A 24191-nucleotide genomic window follows, 5' to 3' on the forward strand; every position below is an offset into this window, starting at 1 on the left:
GTTTCCCATTGGTCGCTGCCTCCGCGCGTCATCCCCCCGCGCCGGCCGACGCGCCGGCCACCACGTCTCGAGTGCAGGCCCAGTTCACTGTAGATGCGCTTCCGGCGGAGCCGAGGCCGGAAGCGGAAGAAGGGGACGCAGACCTGCATCCAAGCTGTGCCACCTGAGACGTGGGCGGTCCCAGTGACCGGGAGCCGGAGCTCGAACGGGACGGGCGAACAGGAGCGCGGAGGGCTTCGCAGCGTCGGCGTCTGTGCGTGGGCCAAACATCAGGGCTTCGACCAGGGATACAAGGGCAACCACTAACTAGATTCTCGATTCCTGATGGCTGGCGGCGGCTGACACCGAAGGTAAAAGACCTTTTGGGGAAAGAAACCAGTTGTGAAAAGCTCTTGGGCTAAACTCGCTCTGCAAACTGGGGGCGCACGCTCGTGGCCAAATTCTGGCAGTGGGACTATCCCGGAGCACCCGATCCCTGGAATCATGTTCTGGAAACCACCGCAACGTGCGCAGTTCTCGGGCCTGGCCCTGGTATCATCCCACTGAATCCTAGGAACGCGGTGCGGTAGGTATCACTGTCCCCATTTCACAGACCGAAGTCCAGAATGGGGAAGCGACTTGTCTTAGGCTTCCTGGCCACTCTGGGGACCGTGGTCATGGTAGCGTCCTTGGACACCTGTCTCCAAGGCTCTGCAGAAGGGGGAGGTGCCGGGCCCTGACTGCTGATGTCCAAGGACCAGCCGGGATGGACCAGCCCCAGGAGGCCCCAGTGGAGGAAAACAAGACGAGGTTTTCAGTAAGATGATCTTATACTAATTCAAGGGCTATAATTTGTTCTCCACATCGTGTGCCTCCAACTTTTTCGGGGAAAGGGTGTTAAAATTCCGTTACAGTGTTTTTACTTGTCAAATTAGAAGCAGCAACCGGCTGGGTGCAGTGAGTCAAGCTTGGAATCCCAGCACTTTGGGAGGCCAACGTGGGCGGATTGCTTGAGCTCAGGAGTTGGAGATCATGGCATGGACAACATGGCAGAACCTCATCTTTGCAAAAAATACAAAAATTAGCCAGGCATGGTGGCGCACGCCTCTGGTCCCCACTACTAGGGAGACTGAGGTGGGTGGATCGGCTTGAGCCCAAGTCAAGGTTCCAGTGAGCTATGACGGCGCCACTGCACTCCAGCCTGGGTGACAGAGCGAGACCCAGTCTCAAAGAAAAGTAGAAAGCAGCAACCCAACTTGGCTCCCCAAATATTGGAAGGTATCTTAGCTTATCCTTGCATTCTCAAAGGCCCTAGGCCCTCCTGGATACATGGACACAGGCATGGTAGTCCCTGCAGGCAGGGGTAGGGGGGAGCTGCAACCTATCCCAAAACTCTAGAGATGCTGATAGGAGGCCAAGCTCTGCACCCTAATATCCTCCAGCTGTACCCTCTGTGGATCAGAGTAAAGTCACACCATGTATCAGCAGAGCTGTTAAACATAGGCACAGTGAACTTAGGAAAGTATAACTATAGGCCCCCTGCAGCACAGCTGAGTGTCACATACTTCCACTGACACACTGACATGCTTTGTGTTTTAGTTCTCACAACTCTGGGGTATTTTCACCCCCCAAATGGGGACATGTGCACAGGAGTGAAGAGATGAGCTCAGAGCCACACAGCTGGTGGGTGGTAGGCCTGGATTCAACCTCATCCTGCCTTCAAAGCCACTTTGCCCATGGCCTTTTGTTGGGGAGGGGAGTGTGTTCTGCACCAAGCTTTTGCCAGGAATCCCTGCTAGCTCTCAAACTGGCTCTGGACTGACTGTAGTCTTACAGGCTGGAAGGAACCTTTGGTTTGCCCTGTGAGACTGCATGTCTTAAGGTGTAGCTGTTTCTTCATTTGTGAAATTAAGCAGATATGGATAAGATGACCTATTCCAAAGTGAAAAACTAGAAAACCAAAGTCTTAGCCTACAGTTTCAGGGACGAGAGGGAACTAAAAGATGAGCACTGTATAGTCAAGGGAGAAAAATTTTTTTGGAGTCAGCACCAACCAGCTAATAAGGCAGCTGGGGGCCAGGGCCATGGGGTGGCCTTTCAGACACACACACACACAGCTCTGAGCCTCTGGGCCATACCTTCTAAGAACTAGGTATTTTGTTGAAGTGGGGGTAGTCACTGAGACCTGTGCTATGGAGCCTCCTACAGAGGGCTGCTCTCTAGGCCAGGTAAAGTCTGGGTGAGACAAGATAACATTCCTTAATGTGGCCCTGAATGAATAAAATGTGGAGGTCCTCCCAAATGCAGCAGCAGGCTAACAGGTGGACTTCAAGGCTGTGCCCTGCCCTGTCTCCCTGCATTGCAGCTGTTGGGGTCTGGGTGTTCCTGGCTAATCCACAATCCAGGAAAGGGCTGATTTGGTTGTGAAGGTCCAAATGAGAAAAGATTCTCAGACTGGTTTGTGCAAATGGTTTTTTTTTTTTTTATTTCCACATTTATATCACAAGGTGTCCACTTACTGGACCAAATAGCAAAGTTGCTCCCTTCTGCGTCCTGAGAACACAGAAGTCTAGGTACTGTACATTCACTAAGGCTCCTTGTTTTTGCAAATCGCGTTTATGACAAATAACCATAAGGCAAACGAATCTAAAGGAATGGTTATGAGTGTTTCCAGCGTACAGACAGGTCTTCCCCCTCGCCCCACAGTACAGCGTAAAACCAGTAGCACCCACAGTAACTTTTGTGTTGTTTTGGGGGGACTCTAGAAAGGTGAAGTTTTCTAGATGTGTACAGGAAGGGAAAAAAGAAAAGGGAGGAAGAAAGGAAAGGTTTTTTTGTCTGGTGGTCTGATGGAAGAGGAATTGTTAAAATAAACATGAGAAAACTTAAAATTTTTGCAGCATTTCTTTAAAAACTGGGTTATAACTGAAACCAGATATGAACGGGTGGCTGCCCATGGAGTGTGGGTCACACTGGCTGGCCAGCTGGCCCGCCTGCCCAATGCCAGTGGCTCACCACAGCTGAGAAGCTTCTGGCACATGACGGACAACACTGGCCCGACAGTGGCTGGGTAGGGAGCAAACAGAGGCAGTGGCATGGCCCACTGTCTCAGACACTCAGGGCCAAATTAAAGAACAGAAAATGCAAGAGAGATGAGATGCGTGCTTCTGTTGCTGTGTTAAAGGTAACCTCTCCCACAGGTTTTCTGTGCCTGCCTGCAACTGAGGCCCCAGCTTTCAGGTGCTGGAAAGTGTCTGCACCTCTTTGGGGGTGAGGGACTAACGCTTTTTATAGCTGGTTTGCTATAGAGTTCTGAACTCACTTTGCCGTCCTTCCTTCCACGCGGTCCTTCCTTCGCAATTTTGTTAGTAAACTGGTAGCAGCATTTCACAAAAAGAGTTTTGAGGGAAGAGCGCAGAGAGACCGCGTGACTCCCGCCCCCTCCCTCCCGCCTGGGCCGGACTCCCCGAGTTCCCAGCGCAGGAGGCAGCTGGGCCCCGGCCACCTGCCCACCTGCCTGCCCGCCCACCGGGCTTCTGCAAGATGGGAATGCACTTCGTGGCTGACAGGCCGGTCAGTCCAAGCAGACATAAGGCAGAATGTTCAAGCGCCCGTCGTCGCCGTGCGGATCGAGCGATATGCACTGTGTCCAGTCATACCAGTTACCCTGTGTGTCCTGACACCCGTTCACCCCCGGCCACTGGCTGGCTTGGATTCTGTCGAGATCGTCCTGTGTGACCTCCCGGGTCAGACCGGGGAGGTCCGTGGGCGGGCTCTGAGGCACCAGCACGTGCAGCTGCCTGGCCCCTTGCCGGGTGCTCTCCTCCTGCTTCAGGTACTCAGACATGAAGTGGTGAGCCCCCGGGGTCTGCGCGCCCGATGATGAGAGCAGGCTGCTCTGCCGGCTCAGGTAGGACTGGATGATCTCGTTGCGTGACAGCTCCTTCCAGTTCGTCTGTTCGAAGGGGCTCTGGAGGCTGGCCTTGGCCTCCTGCTTGTCCAGCTCTGTCCTGGACTGCTGCTCCATGTGCACAGGGCTGTCTGCCCGCACTGGCTCTTTCTGGGTCAGAGGTTTGATCTGTCTCGTCATGGGGTCAAAGGTGAGCTTCCGCTCTTTTAACCGGACAGGCTTGACGCCCGCCTCAGCCACCTGCCCGTCCAAGTTAACCGTGTAGTCTCGAGGCCGGTACCTCTTCTTCTTTTTACTGTCCGAGCCCCCTGAGGAGGCAGCATCACTGTCCGCCTTGGAGGAGTCTGGGGAAAAGCCTGCCCGGGACAGGAGGGGCTCAGCTGGGGACAGCCCTGCCTTGCAGCCCGGCCCCGCCAGCCGCTGGTGGCTCTCAGGCTGCTCAAGCCAGCGCACTGGACTTTCCGCACTGGGCAGCAGCTCGAGCCGCCGTACGGGGGGTGTGGACGGCTGTGCCAGTGGAAGCGGTGACGGCACCTGTGTGGCATCGAGTGCCTGGGGCCGCGGTGAGGGGCTGGGCACGGAGCCCTTGGGTGCATACAAGCTCTGCTGCCGGGCAAAGGAGCCCTCATGCCGTGAGTTCCGAGGACTGAAAGAGCAGCGAGGGGGTCCCTTGGGATGGGGAGGCCCCGGAGTCTCATCCACCCTGTCCAGCTGCTGCAGCACCGAAGCCTTTGGCTGCAAGCAGGGTCCAGGGGGCTTGCCCAGGCCCGGGGAGCTGGTGTGCGGTCGCACGGCGTTGACGGGGATCTTGCCACTGTGCTTGTCATTCTCGTCACGCTCCAGGCGGCTGCCCTCTGGGCCTGCATGCCCACTGCCATCCAGGGAGCTGGCGAAGCTCTCTGGACTCCCACTGATCCCGTTGGTGGGGAGGGGGGATGAGTTGGGGACCAGGGGGTCGTGGCTAGCTTTGGAGACCTTGGGTGGCGGCCCTGGGTGGCCGAGGTCACGCTGGTCACCCCGGCGCTTGCGGCTGCCCAGCCTGTCCAGCCGCTGCCCGGGCAGCCTCTGGAGGTCATTGCGGCTCTTCAGGTCATGGATGCTCCTGGGTGGGCCAGCCGCCCCCACCTCCGGCCGGCAGTTGTGTGCGCCCCCGTTGGCAGAGCCGGTGGCCCCCGCCAGCCCCCGCAGCGCCGCCTCATGCTGGTGCGCCGGCTCGATGAGCTTCTGCCAGCTCCGCAGCAGCTTCTTGGCCCGCTTGGCGAGCTCCTCGTTCTTGGTTTTCTTGCGGACGTCGTTGATGAGCTTCCCAAGTCGTGTTTCCTACAACCAGAGAGAGATGATGACATACTTTCGGGACAGGGACTTCTCCATGAGCTGAGCCAGAAATGGTGGGAAGTGGCCCTGACAATGAAATGACCCGGTTCCCACTGAGCCCTAAACTGCCAGCTTCCCTGACACAAAACTTCTGGGGATTTCTGGTCCTTTGTGACAATACAAATTCTCAAACCTAGTTCCCAGACCTTCAGGGTCCCAGGTGGCTTCTCAGCAGTGCTGTCACCCAGGCTCCTGGTGTCAGGGGGCTGTGGACCATCAAGGCCACTGTAAGGACACTGCCAGAGAGGCTTCCTGGGTGAGAGGGTGCTGTGGCTGAGGCCACAGCACAGAGGGTCCGCTTCAAGTGGAGGGTTGGGGATGGTGCCTCTCACTGGAGCCTCCTCCAAGCACACCTCTCCTGATGTCCCCACGTGCCCATGAAGTGTGCTGGGCATGTAGGATGGGATTAACACCACTTGGTCTCTGCAGTGCCCGTGGGAGAGCAAGATCGCGAGGCACGAGCTGTGAGGGCACACCGCCTCTCTTGGTCCTCCGAAGCAAAGACACTGATGCTCCCAGAAGCTGCGGAAGGACCTGGTTGGTACCATCCCCTGCCCCCCGTTCTGCCCTCCCAAATGCTGGGGTCTGGGATACTCACCTCAAGTGCCTCTTTGGTAATAGGGTATTTCTCCAGGCTGGAGATGACTTCCAGCACCGCCACCATGTTCCGGATCTGTGGAAATAAAAAGCCATTTGTCAGGTCCCTGTCCTTCTCCACTGGGAGGCTGGAACACCCTGCCCCAGCCTGCTCCAGTCTCTCCCCAACCCCAGAGCAAGAGGAGCAGGCAGCACTGAAGCCCCCACTCCATGTCGTCTCCTACCTGCTCCCTGGGCCAACCTGGCACCCAGTGCTCATCCTCACCTGCCGTCTGACCTCCTCCAGTGTGTGGTGTGCGGGCTGCCCCAAACCCTCCAGTGTACATGGTACATACCTACCCACCTGCTGAAACCCAGGATGCCTGTGAAACAAGAGCTGCTCCTGATACTTAAGATGACCTCTACTCTGCCATCTGATGGGAGTGGGAGAGGAGACACTGAAGAATTCATCGAATAAAATCCACAAAGCTTAAAAGATCAATACACAGGCCAGGCGCGGTGGCTGACGCCTGTAATCCCAGCACTTTGGGAGGCTGACGAAGGCGGATCAGAAGGTCAGGAGTTTGAGACCAGCCTGGCCAACATAGTGAAACCCCATCTCTATTAAAAATACAAAAATTAGTTGGGTGTGCTGGCATGCGCCTGTAGTTCCAGCTACTTGGGAGGCTGAGGCACGAGAACCACTTGAACCCGGGAGGCGGAGGTTGTAGTGAGCTGAGACCACACCACTGCACTCCAGCCTGGGTGACAGAGCAAGACTCCGTGTAAAAAAAAAAATAATAATAATAATAATAAACCAGTCAATCTGAATCCAAAGATACCATAAAGAGAGCAGAAAGTCACAAAGTGGGAGAAGGCATAGGCCACAGGCCCCAAGGAGCTGTATCTGGAACACACAGAGAATGCCTGTACAGCAGTACAGCTGACCAGGAGCCCGGCGTAGACTGGCCACAAGACAGGAACAGGCACAGGGCAATGAAATGTCAGTGCTGATGCTCAGCTTCTCAGCTTTATCGATAATCAGGAAAACTCAAACTGAACCCACAAATGGATACATGATACACGTGCCCCACTGACAACACTAGGTACTTCGGGGGATACAGCTGACTTTGGGGACTGCTGGGCTTTGTCTGGCAGAGTGAAGCATGAACACATCCCATGACCAAGTAATCCCTCCCTTTTAGGATCTTGCTAGGAGCCACACCTTCTTCTAAGCACTTCCCACACATTACTGACTCCCTTAATTGTTACAACAAGAATTCCTACCACTCAACCGCCACCTCCAGCAACTACAGGTTTCTGGTGGGCTGGCTAGCGGGTGGGAGCCCAGGGGCCCTGAGGAAGCCACAGTGAGTAGATTACTCAACTCCCCCCCCCAACCCCAACATGATAAAGGAGTTAAGCGGGCACATGATACAAATTAAAACAGCATAAAAGGGCACACAAGGAAATGGGCATCTCTGACCCAGCCACTGTAGCATTTCCTTGCATTTTTTTCCAAAAATATCCCTTGTGTATATAGGCGTATACATCCACACTTATCACATATTTCAAAACCAAACTGACAGTGGTTCTTGCCTTTTTTGACTTAACGTCAGCAATGTCCAGCCTCAAACAGAGTCCCTCATTTGGCTCACCATCCCTTCCAGAGTGGGGAAGGCCTGACTTGAATGTTGTGGGACACTTAGGCACTTTCCGTTCGCCATTACAAAATAAGGCTGCAACCGACGGCAGTGACAGACCTGACTCTGGGCTAGTGCACAGACAGCCATGGAGGAGCTGGGGCTCCACATCCATGCAGGGTGGTCACCTCACCCCCAGGGAGGCTGCTCTATTCCATTCCCACCAGGCCACATCCTTGCCAAGACTGCGTGGCATGAGTTTCCGTAACACGATTGTAAACTTAGCATCTTACACAGCACACATTTATCATCTTAGGCTCTTAGGGCTCAGAAATCAGGTCTGAGTCTCACTGGGCTGGGATCCTCTCTAGAGGATCCATTTCCTGCTCCTTCAGGTGTTAGCAGAGTTCAGCTCTTATTTTGTTTTTGTTTTTTTTTGAGATGAAGTTTCACTCTTGTCGCCCAGGCTGGAGTGCAATGGCACGATCTCGGCTCACTGCAACCTCCATCTCCCGGGTTCAAGCAATTCTCCTGCCTCAGCCTCCCGAGTAGCTGAGATTATAGGCGCCCGCCACCACGCCCAGCTAATTTTTGTATTTTTTTAGTAGGGACGGGGTTTCACCATGTTGAAGGCTGGTCTTGAACTCCTGACCTCAGGTGATCTGCCCTCCTTGGCCTCCCAAAGTGCTGGGATTACAAGCGTGAGCCACTGCACCCGGCCCAGAGTTCAGCTCTTTACACTACAGGAATGAGGCCCATTTTCTTGCTGGTTGTCATCCGAAGCCATTCCCAGCTTCTGGAGGGCACTGCATCCAGCTCACACCCCCTCCCCTTATGCTCAAAGCCAGCTACAGGCTGAGTCCTCACCCGGCATCTCTCTGACCCAGCCAGGATAGGTGCCATCTCTAAGGACTCCCTGACTAGGCAGGGCCTGCCCAGATGATCTCGGATCACCTCCCCATCTCCAGGCTGTTCCCTTAGTCACATCTGTCATGTACGGTACCATGTGCCCAGGCTCCAGGACTAGAATGTGGACGTCCTTGAGGGCTGTTAATTCTGCTGGCCTCATGGATTCTGGCTTTTCTACTCTTCTGCCCCACTTCCAGTGGGAGGCAGCCACTGCCACTCCCTCCCTTCCCCTGTGTTGTCTCCTCTGGGTGTAAAGTTGCAGAGCCACGACAGCAGTCCCCGCAGAACTCCCACAAAGCTGCCCTGCCAATGGGCCCATTTGCTCCTTGGCAACCACGGCCTTGCCTTGCAATGTTCTCATTCAGGGCTCCAAATGACCCTGAAAACCCTGCTTCAAGCTGTGTCATGGTGGGGGTGGACGGGTGATATGAGGGGAGATACAGTCCTGTCCGCACTCCTCGTGCAATGGGCAGGGATCAGTGCAGGGGAAGACTGTGCCATGAGGAGGCCAGTCCCAGACAGACAGCAAGGCCAACCACTCCCTGCCCCAGGCACTCCAGCACCGACTCAGTCCCTAGGCTTGCCACATGGCTTCACCTCCACCCTGCTGACCTCACCCTGGTATATTTGGAGCCCTGGTTCCCCACATACTCCTGAAGCAGCAGTCCTTGCAGAGCAGAACACTGCCCAGGCCCAGCTAGCCTGGTGGCACAAAGTGTCCTTGTCCTTGGGCAGACACCATCCTGCTGCCAGACAGGAGGGAGGAGACAGAACACCTGGGCAACCCCAGGGTCTGGCACTGAGCTGGTGCCCCAGAAATCACCGCTGAACTAACAGCCAGTCCCAAGAGTCTCCTGGAAACTGTGTGGGAGCTGGGGACACCAGGCGAAGGTGTGAGGGCCCTGCGACTGTGTATCCTTACCCTTGGCCCCTCCCCTGCCTTATGAGCCACGCTTAAGCGTGTGCAGAGAGGCCTTCAGCCTCTAGGAGCCCCAAGGGAAATGCTACAGCCTTGGCAGTCCCCTTTCTGTCCCCACCGTGTGAGCTGCTCACCTGAGGAGTAGAGGAGCCCGCCTGCTCTACCTGTAAGGTGCTAGAAACCCACAGTCCTACGCCATAAACAGATGAACTCTGCCAACACCTGAAGGGGCAGAAAACGGATCCTCCAGAGAGGAGCGCAGCTCGCTGCTTCCTGGATCCCAGCCCGGTGAGATTGGAGCTGACTTCTGAGCCCTAGAGCCTGAGATGATAAATGTGTGTTGTGTAAGACACAGAGAGAGGGTGAGTGTCCAGTGCAGCCACTCCCTGGAGCCAGCAGAAGGCAGTCAGTGATGTCAGCAGAGCTAAGGATAGGGGCAAGGTGAGACTGCCCTGCCCTGCGACCTCTGGGGCCTTGATGTCAAGCAGTCTGAACACTGTGTGGGGAGCACCACCTGGGCATTCCAGACACAGGCCTCCCAGGTCCAGGAGGCAGACACTGAGCAATGCAGCGAGGAATCCCTGCAAAGGGCCTGGCCCCGACCCCAGGCACACTGAGCCATAAGGCTCCACAGAGCCTCTTTATAGATGGCCACAGTCTGTCCCAAAGAACACTTAGCACCCAATTGGTGCTGGTCCCATAGGAGCAAAATAGGAGCTGGCTTCTGACCCTGGCCCTGGGGACCCTGCCTTAACAACCAACTCACCCCCCACCCAGGAGTGGCAGGTCTCCCACTCTCATGGAGGTGGCCCTCTGTGAGTGACAGAGACACCAGGACTCGTATGTGGCTGAGGGGAGGCTCCCGCTCTGACTCCAGGCCTGCTAAGTCCAGCATGAACCCTCAGGGCAGGGAGGCAGGCCACAGGGGGAGGGCAGCACCTAAGGTGGCCTCCCAGGGAGGTCAAAAAAGGATGTGGCAGAACGAGCTGTGTCCACCTGGGCTGGAGACTGACTTCCACGCTGGAAAGCAGAAAAGAGCTGGAGAAGGATGGGCAGGGAGCTGGCCAGACAGCACCAAAGCCCTGTGGCAGGGGAGAGGCCATGGGTAAGGACACCGGGAGGAAAAACAGACCCAAAAGACCCAAGGTGGCTCCTTCACAACCTGTCTTCTATCCCCCTTAGCGACTGCCCCCACAGACCACCTGCCCTTGCCCTGTTCCTGGGATGCCCTTGGCACCTGTCCATCTATCTGGGGAAGTACACTAGATCCTAATCTCAGCACAGACACAGTTTGACTCCACATGGGGAGCCGCTCCAGGCGATGGCTTCAAAAGATGGCTTTAGGGCAGCTCTTCAGGCTTGCCAGGGCCACGTCTGTGGCCCGGTGGCCAATTGCAGCCTCTTGCTGTCAGGAATAGCCTGGCACATCTGAGGCCCCCTCCTCCTTTGGATTCTCCCTTGGGATTTGTTCCCAGTCCAAAAAAACCTCTCAAAACACCTGCCAAGTGGCTTTCCCAAAGGGGCAGGAATCCCGTCAGGAACTGTAGCCTCTCACTTCTCCACTAGGGACCCCTCAATAGATGCAGATGGGTCTGAACTTCCTTAACCATCAACGAAGACAGGCGTTGCCTCCCCTTTCTACCAACACTGACCGCCCCTGCCCACTTAATTTGCTTCAGTTTGGCCTCTTCATTGCTGCGGGAAGTGCCTGTGAAGGGCAAGGGTGTTGGGTGGGGGTGGGGGGTGTCGACAGCAGAACCTCCATGCAGCTACTAGGAGAAGCAGGGGTAAATGCAGCAAGGAGCACTCTGGAAGCAGGTGGGACCTCCCTGAGGTGCCTGCTCCAAAGGCAGGCAGGACAGGAAGTTAGCAGGTGGGACCAGGTGTGGCACAGGTATACATGCAGGTCCAGCCCAGCCGCCTGGGACATGAATGTTGATGGAACTGACTCCGTTGTCACACCGAACACTTTCAGGTCTTAGAATGGAAATCCATGAGGCATGATCAGGTACACATGGGCCAATAGGAATGTGAACGTTAATCTCGTCCTTCTGGAATCTCAGAAAAACCAAGCGGGGAGGCCTGGTCTCAGGTCATAGGCATCACAGCTAGCATAGATACTGAGGAAGAACAGTTTGCATCCAGGCAGAGTGTGAACCGGGGCCACCAGCACAACCCTCAGCACACAGGTGCCCCACACTTCAGGGATGCCCCAGGAACACACGCATGGGGGCATGGAGGGGACAACTTCTCGCCCAAGACCACAGGAGGTCTGGCTGTCCCCGGGCTCTTTTGTGGTCATCCTTCCACATGAGAACTTAGAAAGGCTTCCACGGGCGCGGTGGTGCGCACCTGTAATCCCAGCTACTCGGGAGGCTGAGGCAGGAGAATCGCTCAAACCTGGGAGGCGGAGGTTGCAATGAGCTGAGATCACGCCACTGCACTCCAGCCTCGGTGACAGAGCAAGACTCCGTCTCAAAAAAAAAAAGAAAAAGAAAAAGAAAAAAAAACGCGAAACCCAAACACTGCCCCCCCCCCCCCCCAAAAAACAAAAAAACAAAACAAAAAAAAAGAAAGGCTTCCGGAAAGGCTGGCACCCTTGTCCCCGGAGAGCCCCATAGCCTGTGCTAAGCCACAATTCCAGCCAGCCTAACTGGTGACATGTGCTGTTCAGCTCACAGCAAATGTGAGGAAGGAGGCGGGGCTGGACACGCACAGAGACAGCCTGAGGGAGGGGCCAGCACCCCTCAGAAGCAGCCTGGGTCAGGCGCCTGGAGCTGCGTGAGACACCTCCTTCTCCTACACCCTGGGAGCAGTGGGGAACCCTGTATGCAACTTCACAGCACACCACACTCCGTGTGAGCTATTAAAGACCCACCACGCATCCTCGTCTTTCAGTGACACTTTCCTGAAGAAATAATACAATCTGGAATTTGCTACAGAATCATCCCCTAGGGTAAGTGACAGGAGGGGGATGGGTGAAACAAAGTCACATGGCTGTAAGCAGCTATCTACTGAAGCAGGATGGTTACCTTTCTCTACTTTTATGCTTGAAATTTGTCACAAATAAAGATGAGAAAATACATCTATTTCCTAGCATTTGTTTGGGAGAGTTCACTGATCTAGAAGGACTGGCAGCCATCTAAAGGGGAAGTGAGCAAATAGCTGTTTCCAACTCCTCATAGTGGCTTCACTGTCCACCATCTGGCCCCTGAGTGGGGCAGCAAGGGCCGAGGGCTGGGTAGGATGCCACCTCCCTCCACGTGAGCCTATCTCAAGTCTCAGGCCTCCTAACTGATTCTAACTGCACAACACCATCTATCTGGTGAGACCCCAGGAGCCCCTCACCAAGCTCCCCTACTCTGGTACTGGGCTGCTGCTTAACAGACTTGGTGCAGAAACAGCAGGCACCCCTGGGGCTGGAGAGGGGAGCTCTGAGTACCCGTGCCAACTGTCCATCCCGGTCCGACTCTCTGGTGTCCTCACGCCTCTCTTCTAAAGGAAACCACAGAGAGCCCGAACCAGGGGCACACGCTAGGTCGACAGTTCCTTCCTGCAGGGAGACGCCTGACCTGTACCAGGAAGGAGCCCAGGACAGCCACCACCACAGAGAGGACAGGCCCTCAAGTGGCCCAGACCAGGAGGGAGGACTTGGCAAGAAGGGGTGGGGGCTAGGTCACTCTCTCCCAGAAGGGGAGAAACATAACAATGAGCCAGCAGTAACCCAGGGAAGGGACAGCCGTCACTCCAGGACCTGCCCAGCCCCAGTCAGCACCGCCTCCCTCCCATCTGCGATCCACATCCTATGGCTCTGGGCACAGCTGAGCCACAGGACACAGCCACTCAGAACTTTCTTTCCAGGTTTCCCTCAAAGGCCAGCCAGCAGCACTCCTCTGTGGCCCTGTGAAACCCAGTGACACCTCTGACCCCTCCAGAGTCCAGAAGACTAGACTCTTCTGAAAACCTACCTACGACAGGGTACGTGGAATCACCTTTCAAACCAAACTCCTGTCGGCAAATATTTTAATTGGGCCACGGCATGTGTCCGAGTTTTTCTTCTGTGAAGAGGATCACTGGGTCTGAGTGCAAAGCTGGGGCCTGTTCAGTGGAGTGGACCCGCTACTGGCCAACCTCTTCCTCACTTTATTACAGGGGTGTGTAAGTAAAACCCCCAGGCCCTGAGTAATTACTGCTGGGGATTTCCAGCCCTGGTCTGAAACAAGGAACTGAGACTGAGTTTTGAGTCCCAGCAGCCCCTTGGCTTGCCTCTCCATTTTCTCCACATCTGAACTGTTCCCACCCCGCCTGAGATCCCCAGCCTCTTGGGAATGCAGCTGTGGTAGCAAAGGGGAAACCCTGTGCTGCCTAAGGTCTGACCAACCGATAGTCCCAAGGGTGCTGAGCCTGGGCAGGCCCAACCGGGCACAACTTGCACAGGACCATCACTGGTGGGTTGCCCTTGGGCCAAGTTCTTTCACATCATCCTCACAAGCACACTCTACAGATAAGGTAACTGAGGGCCAGGAAGGTAATGGAGGTCCCGGGTAGACCACACAGCTAGAAGACGGTGAGGCCTGGCCTTCCACTAGCCTGACATGGCTACCAAACACACAGGGCCCATCTCGTGCTTTGAGTAGGTGGGGTGAAGGGTACCAGGTGCCACCAGCCTGTGGTGATGTCGGCACTCTGTATACAAAGACTCTCCTGACGTGCTCCTGCAGTGAAATGCACAGGTTACAAACAGTTCCTTGAACCCACACAGGGCCACCTCCACGGTCTCCGTGTTGTCTATGCCTTGTCCCCAGGATGCCTGAGAGGCAGGACCAGGGTGACCCAGGCATGCACGGGCCACCACAGCAGGGCTTCAGATGGCACTGGAGCCCACTCCCCACCGGGCTTGCCCTGGGAACAGTGCACATGGAGCACAGACTGCAGTTCTGCACTCCCCCACCTCGGTGTCCGGCCAGCCTTCCTGACCACCCTGGACGGTGGGCGGCACTGCCCTGGCAGCCTGTGGGCCCGCACCCGTGCCCCACAGCCCACATAACCTGCTCCTTGGGCTCAAAACAGCCCCTGCTGAGGCCTCAGTGGCAAAGCACCTGTAAAAACCGGTTCACTTTAAAAACCAACAATGGGGATGTTGTCGGGTTTTTTTGTTTTTTTTTTTTTTTTAATGCAGAATGGTCTAGACAGTAATTTACAAAAACTACTTAGCTCAAAAGACTGTGGAAGTGTTCATCAGCAAGCAAGCTGTCCTTCCAAACCCAAACACACCACAGATGGCACCCAGAAACAGACAGTCTGCCTTCAATGTGCTAAGCATTCTAATGCCGTCCGCGGCTGAGTCACCTCGCCCACCCCCCAACCCCCAACACACAGTCGCGTCTGCTGAGGACACACGGGTGAATCAAACAGGGCTTTGCTGGGAGAGTGTGTGTCTGTGATTTGGTTCCCGCCACACCAAGTCTTCCTGCTTCTGACAAACTCCGCACGTGTTCCCAGGCAGCTGGGAGCCAAACTGCCTCTGGTGCAAGTCAGTACAAGAGGCGGCACCTGCATCCCCACCCCACCTCCACCCCAAGACCCCAGCTCTGCCCTCCCTCTCAGCTCTGGAAAGCGCAGCCCTGAGGGGTGCTGCTGTGCTTACCCTCAGGCGGGCGCCACCCTGCACTCTCCGCTTAGCCTCATGGGGCTGGTGCAGGTCCACCAGGCTCTGCCCAGTGAAGGCACCTTCCTCTGAGGGGACCTCATGGGAGCCTCAAACCCCAGGGGCAAAGCCTCAAGTTCACAGCTTCTCAGAGGAAGAATGACACTGGGAGGAACAATGACGGGAAGGTGCATGTCTCAGCCACAGCCACCAAGCTCACCACTTGAAAAGCACTTCCTGCTGGGGCCCTCCTGCTACTCCCAGGAGCAGCCGGCCACCTGAGTGGTCTGTCATGTCCATGTGGCCCTCCCTGTCCTGCAGCCACAGCTCCTGTAATGCTTGGGCAAGTATGCAATTGCATGCTACAACTCGGCCCAGGGGACGGGAAATGCCACCTGAGTGCAGGCAGCACGCGGAGCCCTGACTGAACCCCATGAGCAACTCAGAAAGAGGAAGCCAATGGGCTTGGGGCAGAAGTAGGAGCTCCATCAGTAGGCATGCCTGACTTCTGCAGCGAGAGAAACTTGCAGATGAAGCCAGGAGGCAGGCAGCGCTGCTCTCCACAGCCACTGCCCCCACAGCGTCCTTCCCTCCCACTTTCTGTTTTCAGCAGCTCTTCCCAACCAAACTACCAACCTAGACTCTCCTGACCTCTGCTTCAGGTCTGCAGAACTTATGATTCTTACTGCCATTTGGCCCTTTGTGAAGGCACAAGAGCTCTCAAAGCTCATCTGTAAACTGACTCGTTGCTACGCGGATAGAACTGGAGCAGTGGGAAGCCAAGCGGAGTCCTGTTGACAGCACGCTGGGTGGGGGCTTCTCCCTCTCGACCTCTCTCTTCTAGGAGCAGCCGATAAGAATGCCAGCTGCAGAAGACTGGAAATGACCCAACATCCTCGGGGGAAACACACACACAGTGCTCGGCCCATATATGTTCCGCCAAAGACAGAGCCCAAATAAGAACGAGCCAGCTTTTCAGGAATCAACAGGGAACAACCTTCAAGAGACTGCCAAGCACAGAGATGCACACAACAGCACACCCTGTGCCGCCGCCTGGAAGATCCTAGCTGAGGCTGGGCAGACAAGGACCTGATGGTGGAGCCGCGCATAGCTGTAGCAGGGGACCGCACCTGGCCTCCAGCGCTGACGCAAACAAGACCTATCACTGACTGGAGCCCAGTTCCTCCTCTGAGAGCATGAGAAAACCACAAGATGGTGTCTGTAGAGCATGAATGGTGTGCTGGAGACCACGCCCCCAGGGGCCAGGCCACGAGGACCCGCACACTGCACTTTCTGCTGGGCTGCTCTGTGGTCTGTAAGATCCATTCAGGCAGGGCAGTGCCCAGCACGGTGCCTGAAGGCAGCCTCAGAGGCCCATTGAGAGAGGAAGCTGAAGGAGAGCAGCCCCCCCGCCTGCCTGTCCAATTGGGCTGCTGTAAGATCCTGAGAACTAGCGACCTTCTAGAATTCCCCGAGACAAGTCATCAAATGCTCTCTGAGCACCGACTGCACACAGGTGCTCTACCAAACTCTGGGCCCGCTGGATGCTGGGAGGGGGCGTTAGGATCCCTGCGTACTGACCCGGAGGAGTAGACAGAGACAGCCAAGGTCAAGAACAGAAGCAACAGATAAAATGCCACCACTGAGGCTCTCACCCAGGCTGCCAGGAAACGCCAGGGGAGGACTACACTTGGCTCAGGTCCAGGGCCACCCCTTCCCCCACAGCTCCTGGGCTCTGTGTGGAGCTGGAGGGACAGGAGTGGGCACAGGGGCCTTCTCATTGGGCATTCCTGCAACGAGGGCCACCGTGGAGAGAACCAAGGACACTGTCACCCAAGGAAGAGTCTGGTGACTCTGTGGATCCCATGGTAACCACCATTTAAGGATGGACACTCACGCTATTATCCAGCAATTCCACTCCAAGCAGCACCAACAGAAATGCACTCAGAGCAGCTGTATCAGAACAGCCCCAACTGAAAACAGCCCACGCGGCCACCAACAGAACACCGAATAAATAAATCATGGTCTGTCCATTCAATGTCGGATGAACAAACTGCTGCTACACATAACCTCAAAGACAAATCTCAAAACAATGTCGAGTCAAAGAGCCAAACACAAAAAAACACTTTTTTTTTTTTTTGTCCTGGATTAAAAGGTCAAAAGCAGGCAAGACTTCTAGATGGTGAGAGCAGTCAGGATAGTGGCAGGCAGAGAGTGACTAGGAGAGGACGTTGAAGATGGCTTCAGGGGAAAGGCTCTGTTCCTTAACCTGGGTGGACTGGGGTTCTCAGATGTGTTCATAAATGTTCATTCAGCTGTAAAACTTGGGACTTGCACACTTTTCTAGATGTATATTTTCTAGACTATATTTATAAAGGTTGTTAAAAATAACCTACTGTGTGTGAATTCCATGATCTTAGAGGCCACCTCATCCTACAGAAACAGATGGTGAAGCTGTCAGGGTTGTGGAGGAGGGGGAGGTGTTGGCAAAGCAGCCCCTCGTTCCCCACGGCCCAGACCCTCTGAGAGCCCCACAGAACAAGGTCTGAAAACAGCTTCAACACAAGCCCTGGCCACCGCTACAACACACAGTGATGCAATGTGCACTGCACTTCACTGCTCACTGAGAAACGTGTCTGCACTCTCCTGCCCTGGGTGGGACTGAGGAGGACAAGGGCACTCTGAAGCTTCCCCGGCAGGAGTACTCAGCAGATGAGTGTCCCCAGGAAGAAGTGAGCACTAATGCTACTGGAAAGAGGCAGGCAGGCAGCACCCACTGGGCATGGTGCCAGCACCCTGCAGGGCACTGGGGTCTTGCCACACCATGGTCTCCCCTGAGACCACAGATACGCCCCCTCCACCCCCAACAGGTATTAAGCCACTTTCCCATCCAAGAAGCCAGGGTGCCAGCTGGCCACAGATTCGTTACTAACCTAACCCGCTACCCCATGCAGCCAGCACACACCTGCCTCCCTGCTCCACTGTGACACAGGACACTTTAGGATGAGGCAAATCTGTACATCTACACAGCGGAAAAGGACAGTGAAGAAATGCCTCTTCTACTCCTAGTTTGCTGAGAGGTTTTATCAGGAATAGACGTCTGATTTTGTCACATGCTTTTCCTGCATGTACTGGGATGATTATAAGGCTTTTCATTTCTGGCCTTGTAATATGGTTGATTACACACATTTTCAAATGTTCTCTGCCTCCCTTGCTTTAATTTCAACTCCCTTTCTTTGCTACCTTGATTGTGGTGATGGTGTTACTGATGTACTTACAAGTTAAAAGTTATCAAATTGTATACTTCTGATATGCGCAGTTTATCGTATGTCAATTATACCTCAATAAAGCTATTAATGTCAGGCACAGTGGCTCACACCTGTAATCCCAGCACTTTGGAAGGCGGAGGCAGGTGGATCACCTGAGGCCAGGAGTTTGAGACCAGCCTGGGCAACATGGCGAAACCCTGTCTCTACTAAAAATACAAAAAAATTAGCCAGGCGTGGTGGCAGGCACCTGTAATCCCAGCTACTTGGGAGGCTGACGCATGAGAATCACTTGAACCCAGGAGGTGGAGGTTGCAGTGAGCTGAGATTGCACCACTGCACTCCAGCCTGGGCCACAGAGCGAGACTTTCTCAAAATAAAATAAATAAAATAAATAAATAAATAAATAAAGCTATTAAAAAAAACACCCATGGAGGCAGACAGATGCAGCAGGTCCTAGGAAAAGTAGGACGGATGGCAGGCAGAGAAGGACTGCTTCTTTGTTAGAGAGGGGAACCAGATGCCACCTGGGTTTGTCCTCCCTGGGGAAGGAGGTGGGCCCTTTGGGGAGGCTCCTTCTCTCCTCAGTAGAAGGAGAATGACTGTCACGCCTAGGATCTCAGAGGGACTGTAAGGACTGAAAGATACACTTGAGAATGCACACAATGCACTCCCCATCTCAGACCAGACTCCTGCAGGCATAAGTAGGCACCCGCTTTTTCCTTCTGGGACATTCTGTATGTACCCACAAACACTTGTGCACTGCACTGATTAGGCATCCTAATTGTAGCTTTGGAAAAAAGCTGTAGCTGAAGCTGGGTCACAGTGTCCTATGAGCTGTGAAATAAAATGCCAAGCAGCCACCAAGCCACTTCCCAAGGCTGGACTTACACACACACACCCCTGTATGCCTACCTACAGGGTTTGGTCATACTTCACTGGAGACCCAGGTGAGGGAACCAACTTCCTACACTGGAGAAAAGGCCAGTGGCTGCAGACATCTGCAAAGTCTTGGGCAAACGACAGTCTGCTCTCCCCAAAATATGGTGCAAGCAATGATGCTGGATCCATCCTCCTGACCTGAAAGTAGCCACGGTGCATCTGACAGAGTCTTTTCCCTCCTAATTCCGCATGGTTTTCTCCTATGGGAATTAAGCTCCTAGAGTGAGAAATCTGTCTGAAATCCTGACTTTCCCCGCTAGAGAGCTGATCTAGATCCTTCCTATTCAAGTGTGGCCTAGGGGTCAACAGCATGGGCATCACTAGGGAGCTGCTTCGAAACGCACAATCCCTATCCCCATCCCCTCTAGACCTCCTGCATCAGAAGCTGCATTCCAACAAGCCCTCAAGGAGGCCCAGCCCCACAGGGATGATGGGCAGAGGCACCCAAGGCTGTGGGCTCTGCTTGGCACCACGTGCCCAGCTGCAGCCCTGACCCCTACTTCTGTGGCCAGCCAATCAGAGGCTCCCTGGTAACACTCCTGGCACCATCTGCACCCTGCTTTCCAGAGTCCCTCCCAGGTGTGACCTCATCCAATCCCTCTGATGACTGTAAACCCTGAGGGGGTGTGATGTGCCCAAGTTCCATCTGCAGGAGGGGACTGCAGAGTCCATACCACGACCCCACACAGCCCACCAGGCACAGCTGTGGGGCCCTGTCCCGTCCCATGCCAATCTCAGAGAAAGCCTCTCCCGACGGTGGTGTGACAGGGTCCAGACAAACCACAACAGGATGAAAGGACAGGAAATATCCAGGCTGGTGGGGGACGTACCACCACCAACCAGCAATGGCCACTGTCAGGGACAATGGCATCTGGCAGAGGCTGGGGAGCTCCCAGAGGATGTTAGCAAATCAGGCCACACATTTCCCTTCCAAACAGAAGTTCAGCAGCAGCAGGTCTCACCCGCTCGCCTAGGCATGACATGTAGAGCCTGTCACCAACTTCATAACCAGTGTCCCCACCTTCATCCACTTGGCTCCCAGAGCTCCTGGTCAAAACGGCACCCCCTTCTTCTAAACCCCAAAGCCGGTGTTTCTAAGATAATTCCACTTCAGCTCCAATAAGGACCTGAGTAGCTTCTGCGGGCTGGACCGATGACCAGTTATTGCAACTGGGGACATTTTCTAAGGGCAGATGATGGCTGTCTTGGTTCCAATCAACTGCCTTACAAACCACTGCCCTGGAATGCAACTGTTCCAAAGGCGGCATCACTCAACCCTCTGTTTTAAAAACACAAGTCAACGAAAATAACAAGTTGCACCACCACCCCCAACTCACAGCCGAACCTCCCACAGGACTGGCCGAATTCTGCCTTGCTTGGCTGGCGCCGACTCTGTAGGTGGGCCAAGCAGGCAACTGATGCCCACCAATCCAGACACCAGCACCTGGTCCCCAGGAGGGCCACCAGCCCACGGCCTGCAAGGAGAAAAGAAGAAATCCTCCTACGGCCCTCAGTGACATCTCATAGACCCAACAACCTGATGCCGAGGTGCCTATCTGAAGTCACTGCATATTTCATCGGCACCCTCTGGCCCAGGCTGTGCAGAGGACAGGGCCAAATCACCACCTCACCATTCACTAGGTCTGCAGAGCAAGCCCTTTCTAGCAAGGGAGAGGCAGGGAGGGATGAGGGAGCTCCTCCCCTGGTCATCTGGCTCACAGAGCTCTTCCTCCCACCTGCCCACACATCTGCTCAGACTTTCTTTAGCCCTCACTGCCTGCAACACACCCGCTTTCTCACATGTGGTCCAGCCTCCACCTGCAGGTCTGCTCCTCAGGTGCAGGGACCTTGGTTTTGTTCACTGTTGCCTCCTAAGTGCCTAGAACAGTGCCTGGCAACTAGCAGGGACTTGATACATGCCAAATGATGGGTGGATGAAGTCCCTCATCCACGGTTGCTGGCCACCATGTTTACTCCAATACCACAAACATCTCAGGGGTCTCCCTCTGTGGCAAGTCAACACCTAGAGAGCAAACACGCTTTGTCCCGTTGTCAGCTGTCACCTGCACTGGCCATCCCAGAGGATCATGAGAACACAGTGACTCTTGGTGGTCCTCACAAAGCTTCATCAAAGTCCAGGTCAAGGGTGCCATCTCTGAGTGGGTCCTGGAGATGCTGCTAGACAGAAGGCCACCTCTCCTGTCCCTCCAAAGCTGTGGTCAATGGTGGCACTGGCTCTGCTGCTCTCTCTCAGGCAAACATGTTTGCTCAGCAAGGCTCAACGTGTTTTGAGAGAGCCTTCGTTTTCAATGCAGAGGTCCTGGAAGTTACTATGACCACAAAAATTTTCTCCAGTTTACCTTCTTGGCAATCCTAAAGCTATTCCAAATTGTTATATAAGGAGGGAGAAGGGAAGCCACATGAGATTTTTGCAAAGCCACAAATTAAAGCAATGTGGAAATTAAACATAACAATCCACTGTGGTAACTCAGTGACAGGATTATCCATATAGTGGCGGCACAGTGTGGCAAGGCAGGGAGAGTGGAAGCTTGCTGGCAGAAGCCTGTGTTATCTGCTGGCTACAGTGAGGGCACACTCAAGGGCCACCAGGGCTCCTGAGGCCACTCGCCGCCGAGAGCCAAATCAACCACTTTCTTCCTTTCCCACTAAAGGCTAGGCAGCCCCTGGTGGCTCTGGGGAAAGCCCAGCCACACAGCAGTGGCCCCAGTCAAGCCCCAAGTGGGGTGGAGCAGATCTCACCAGTACTTCCTGCTGTGGACCTGAACCACGCGCATCTCACAAGTGGGGAAGGGGCAGCGAAACCAACCTGAGAGGCCATGATTTGGCCTGGGCTAAATGCCAGAGGACATCCTGCAGCGAGACTCGTGCTCCCTTGTCATGACATGTCCAAGGCAAGGTGGGGTCTGAGCTGGGTTCTAGGAGAGGCACTGAAGTGGCCTGCAGAGGTGGCAGACCACTGGACATGGAGAAGGTTCATTTTTCACCACGGTGAAGATGAAGAAGGGGGAAAAAACCAGAACTTTCTTCATTTGCTAACAGCACCTCTTCAATATTTTAAACCTTTTTTAACTTAAAAAAAAAATCTGGTTTCCCCCACCTTCATCTTCACCACACAAGTGCTGACAGTCAACCACAGCCACAGAAAATGCAACAGTGCAATTAAGGGCAGGAACGCATGTTTTTACTACACCCTACGGCAGCATTAAAAAGTGCTGGCTCTGGACCCTACCTGTCACCACACCAAAATGGCTCTACCCAGGGAACCTGTCACCAAAGCCAGGGACCCATCAGCCTGCCTCAGCCTCACCTCTCAGAGCAGTTCCTCGAATCCAGGGCTGCTCCTTCCTCCTGAACTCTGCTCCTGCCGGTGGCCCCTCTACAGTCTCAACTTCCTCCACTTGGGGCTCCTCAGGCCCCAACCCCAGATCCTTCCTCCCTCACTGCGGATTCACACTCCAGGAGCAGTGGCAGCACCCCCCATGTAGGAAAGCCTACAGTCCAGGAGTCACCTCCAGTAGGTGCCTCTGCGTTGGACCCCTGTTTCAAAGCCCTGAGATGGTTGACCCCAGCCCTCCTCAAACCCAACTCGTGACACGTGCGCACTTCTTTCCAGCTCTGTGACTGTCTAGACACTCTGACCACATTGGGCCTAATGCTGTGCTGACCGAGCACACTGAGGGAAGCAAGAAGGGACCTGGTGACTTGATTGTGCACGTGCTCTCACCCTCAATATCGGAGGTCTCGCCCTGCCCCTGTGGTCTTCCTCTCCTCTGAGAGCATCTACTGAGCCACTGCTGTTGTCAGATGTGCGCTGTCTTGAACCCCAGCAGCCTCAGGAGGTGAGATGAACATTGTCATTGCACAAATGGACACCTGGAGACTCAGGAAGGGATGACATGCTGTGGTGGCTTCAGGCTGAGAGTGCCCAGCAGACCCAAGAATGGAGACCAGTGCTCAGGTCTGACCTCAGAGGCCAAGCTCTGCACAGAACAAAGTGTGGAGCCAACTCACACCCTTCACTCCCCCAACAGCAATGCTTTCCTGGGTGACTTTCCCGTCCTAGTCCAGTGCCAGTAACAATTATATCACTGCATCACAGATACTGCATTCTTTTTTCATTTAACACTTCTTGTTGCTACATAATCTTCAAGATCATGTCTAACAGCTAAATGTTCTATTAATGGATCATAATTCCCTTAACCTTCTCCGATTGCTGGGCAGTTCATTTCTTTCTAGGTTCTCCTACTGCAACCAGTACTGGAATGAACATCTTCAAACATGCTTCCTTCTCTCATTTTTTCCTTAGGAATCAATTCCCAGGTGTTAAACTTTACTTCAAGAGAGTTCAAATACTGTCATGGCAACTGGTACTGCCTCAACTTTTTTCCTTTTGTTTTTCTTGAGACAGAGTCTCGCCCTGTTGCCCAGATTGGAGTGCAGTGGCACCATCGTGGCTCACTGCAGCTTCGACCTCACTTGAGCTCAAGTGATCCTCCTGCCTCAGCCTCCCCAAGTGCTAAGATTACAGGCAAGCCACTGTGCCCAGCCATGCTTCAACTGTTTTTGGCTCTTGGCTTCCACAGTGCAATGACCCCATCACAAAAGGGAGGGAGAAAGCAGTTAAATCTGCTGTGCCCTGCCAAGGGTCCCAGAAAGCAACCCCATGCTGCGTCTGAGCTGTTATCCTGCCCTCCTTATGTTTCCCTCGACTCTGCACAGGTACGGCAGTGTGTCTCCAAACGTGAAGGCCAGTCAGGCGAGAGAGAGGATCTGGCGCAGACATTCATAAATAATTTCCTAGGACTGGCACTGAAGCCATACTGCCCACAATTGCTGACCACAGCCTCAGCCATCGAGTGCACACGTGGGCCACCTCCTTGCGTGGAGAGATGCAGACAACTCGGCTGCACGCTGCCACACCCAGCTCTAACTCAGACAGGCATGTGTCAATGCCATTGTTGCTCTACCTGGAGCAGGTTACATTCCTTCAGGAACATGCTGGCAC

At 54.5% G+C, this 24191-nt stretch overlaps 1 protein-coding gene and 1 long non-coding RNA gene across 5 annotated transcripts in view; one reads left to right on the plus strand and one right to left on the minus strand.

Annotated features, from left to right (window-relative positions):
• The first annotated feature begins 30 nt into the window (after nucleotides 1-30).
• LOC129528926 (uncharacterized) lies at nucleotides 31-6519 on the plus strand. Its single transcript, XR_010131911.1, has 3 exons — nucleotides 31-350; nucleotides 5693-5800; nucleotides 6035-6519. It is a non-coding gene; the product is annotated as an uncharacterized lncRNA (long non-coding RNA).
• Nucleotides 2865-24191, minus strand: part of MED26 (mediator complex subunit 26) — a 52998-nt gene continuing 31671 nt past the window's right edge. For 3 of the 4 annotated variants that reach the window (XM_004060228.5, XM_063701083.1, XM_063701081.1), the window contains exons 2-3: nucleotides 5862-5936; nucleotides 2865-5209 (exon numbers count right to left, since the gene is read on the minus strand). In XM_004060228.5, coding sequence (XP_004060276.4) covers nucleotides 3554-5209; nucleotides 5862-5936 — 1731 coding nt within the window. In that variant the 3' untranslated portion in view covers nucleotides 2865-3553. Of the gene's footprint in view, nucleotides 5210-5861; nucleotides 5937-13278; nucleotides 13511-24191 lie in introns of those variants that run through there. The other variant, XM_063701082.1, reaches the window with a different exon arrangement.

The sequence above is a fragment of the Gorilla gorilla genome, chromosome 20 (genome assembly GCF_029281585.2).
Source record: "Gorilla gorilla gorilla isolate KB3781 chromosome 20, NHGRI_mGorGor1-v2.1_pri, whole genome shotgun sequence".
NCBI classification, from domain to species: Eukaryota; Metazoa; Chordata; class Mammalia; order Primates; family Hominidae; genus Gorilla; species Gorilla gorilla.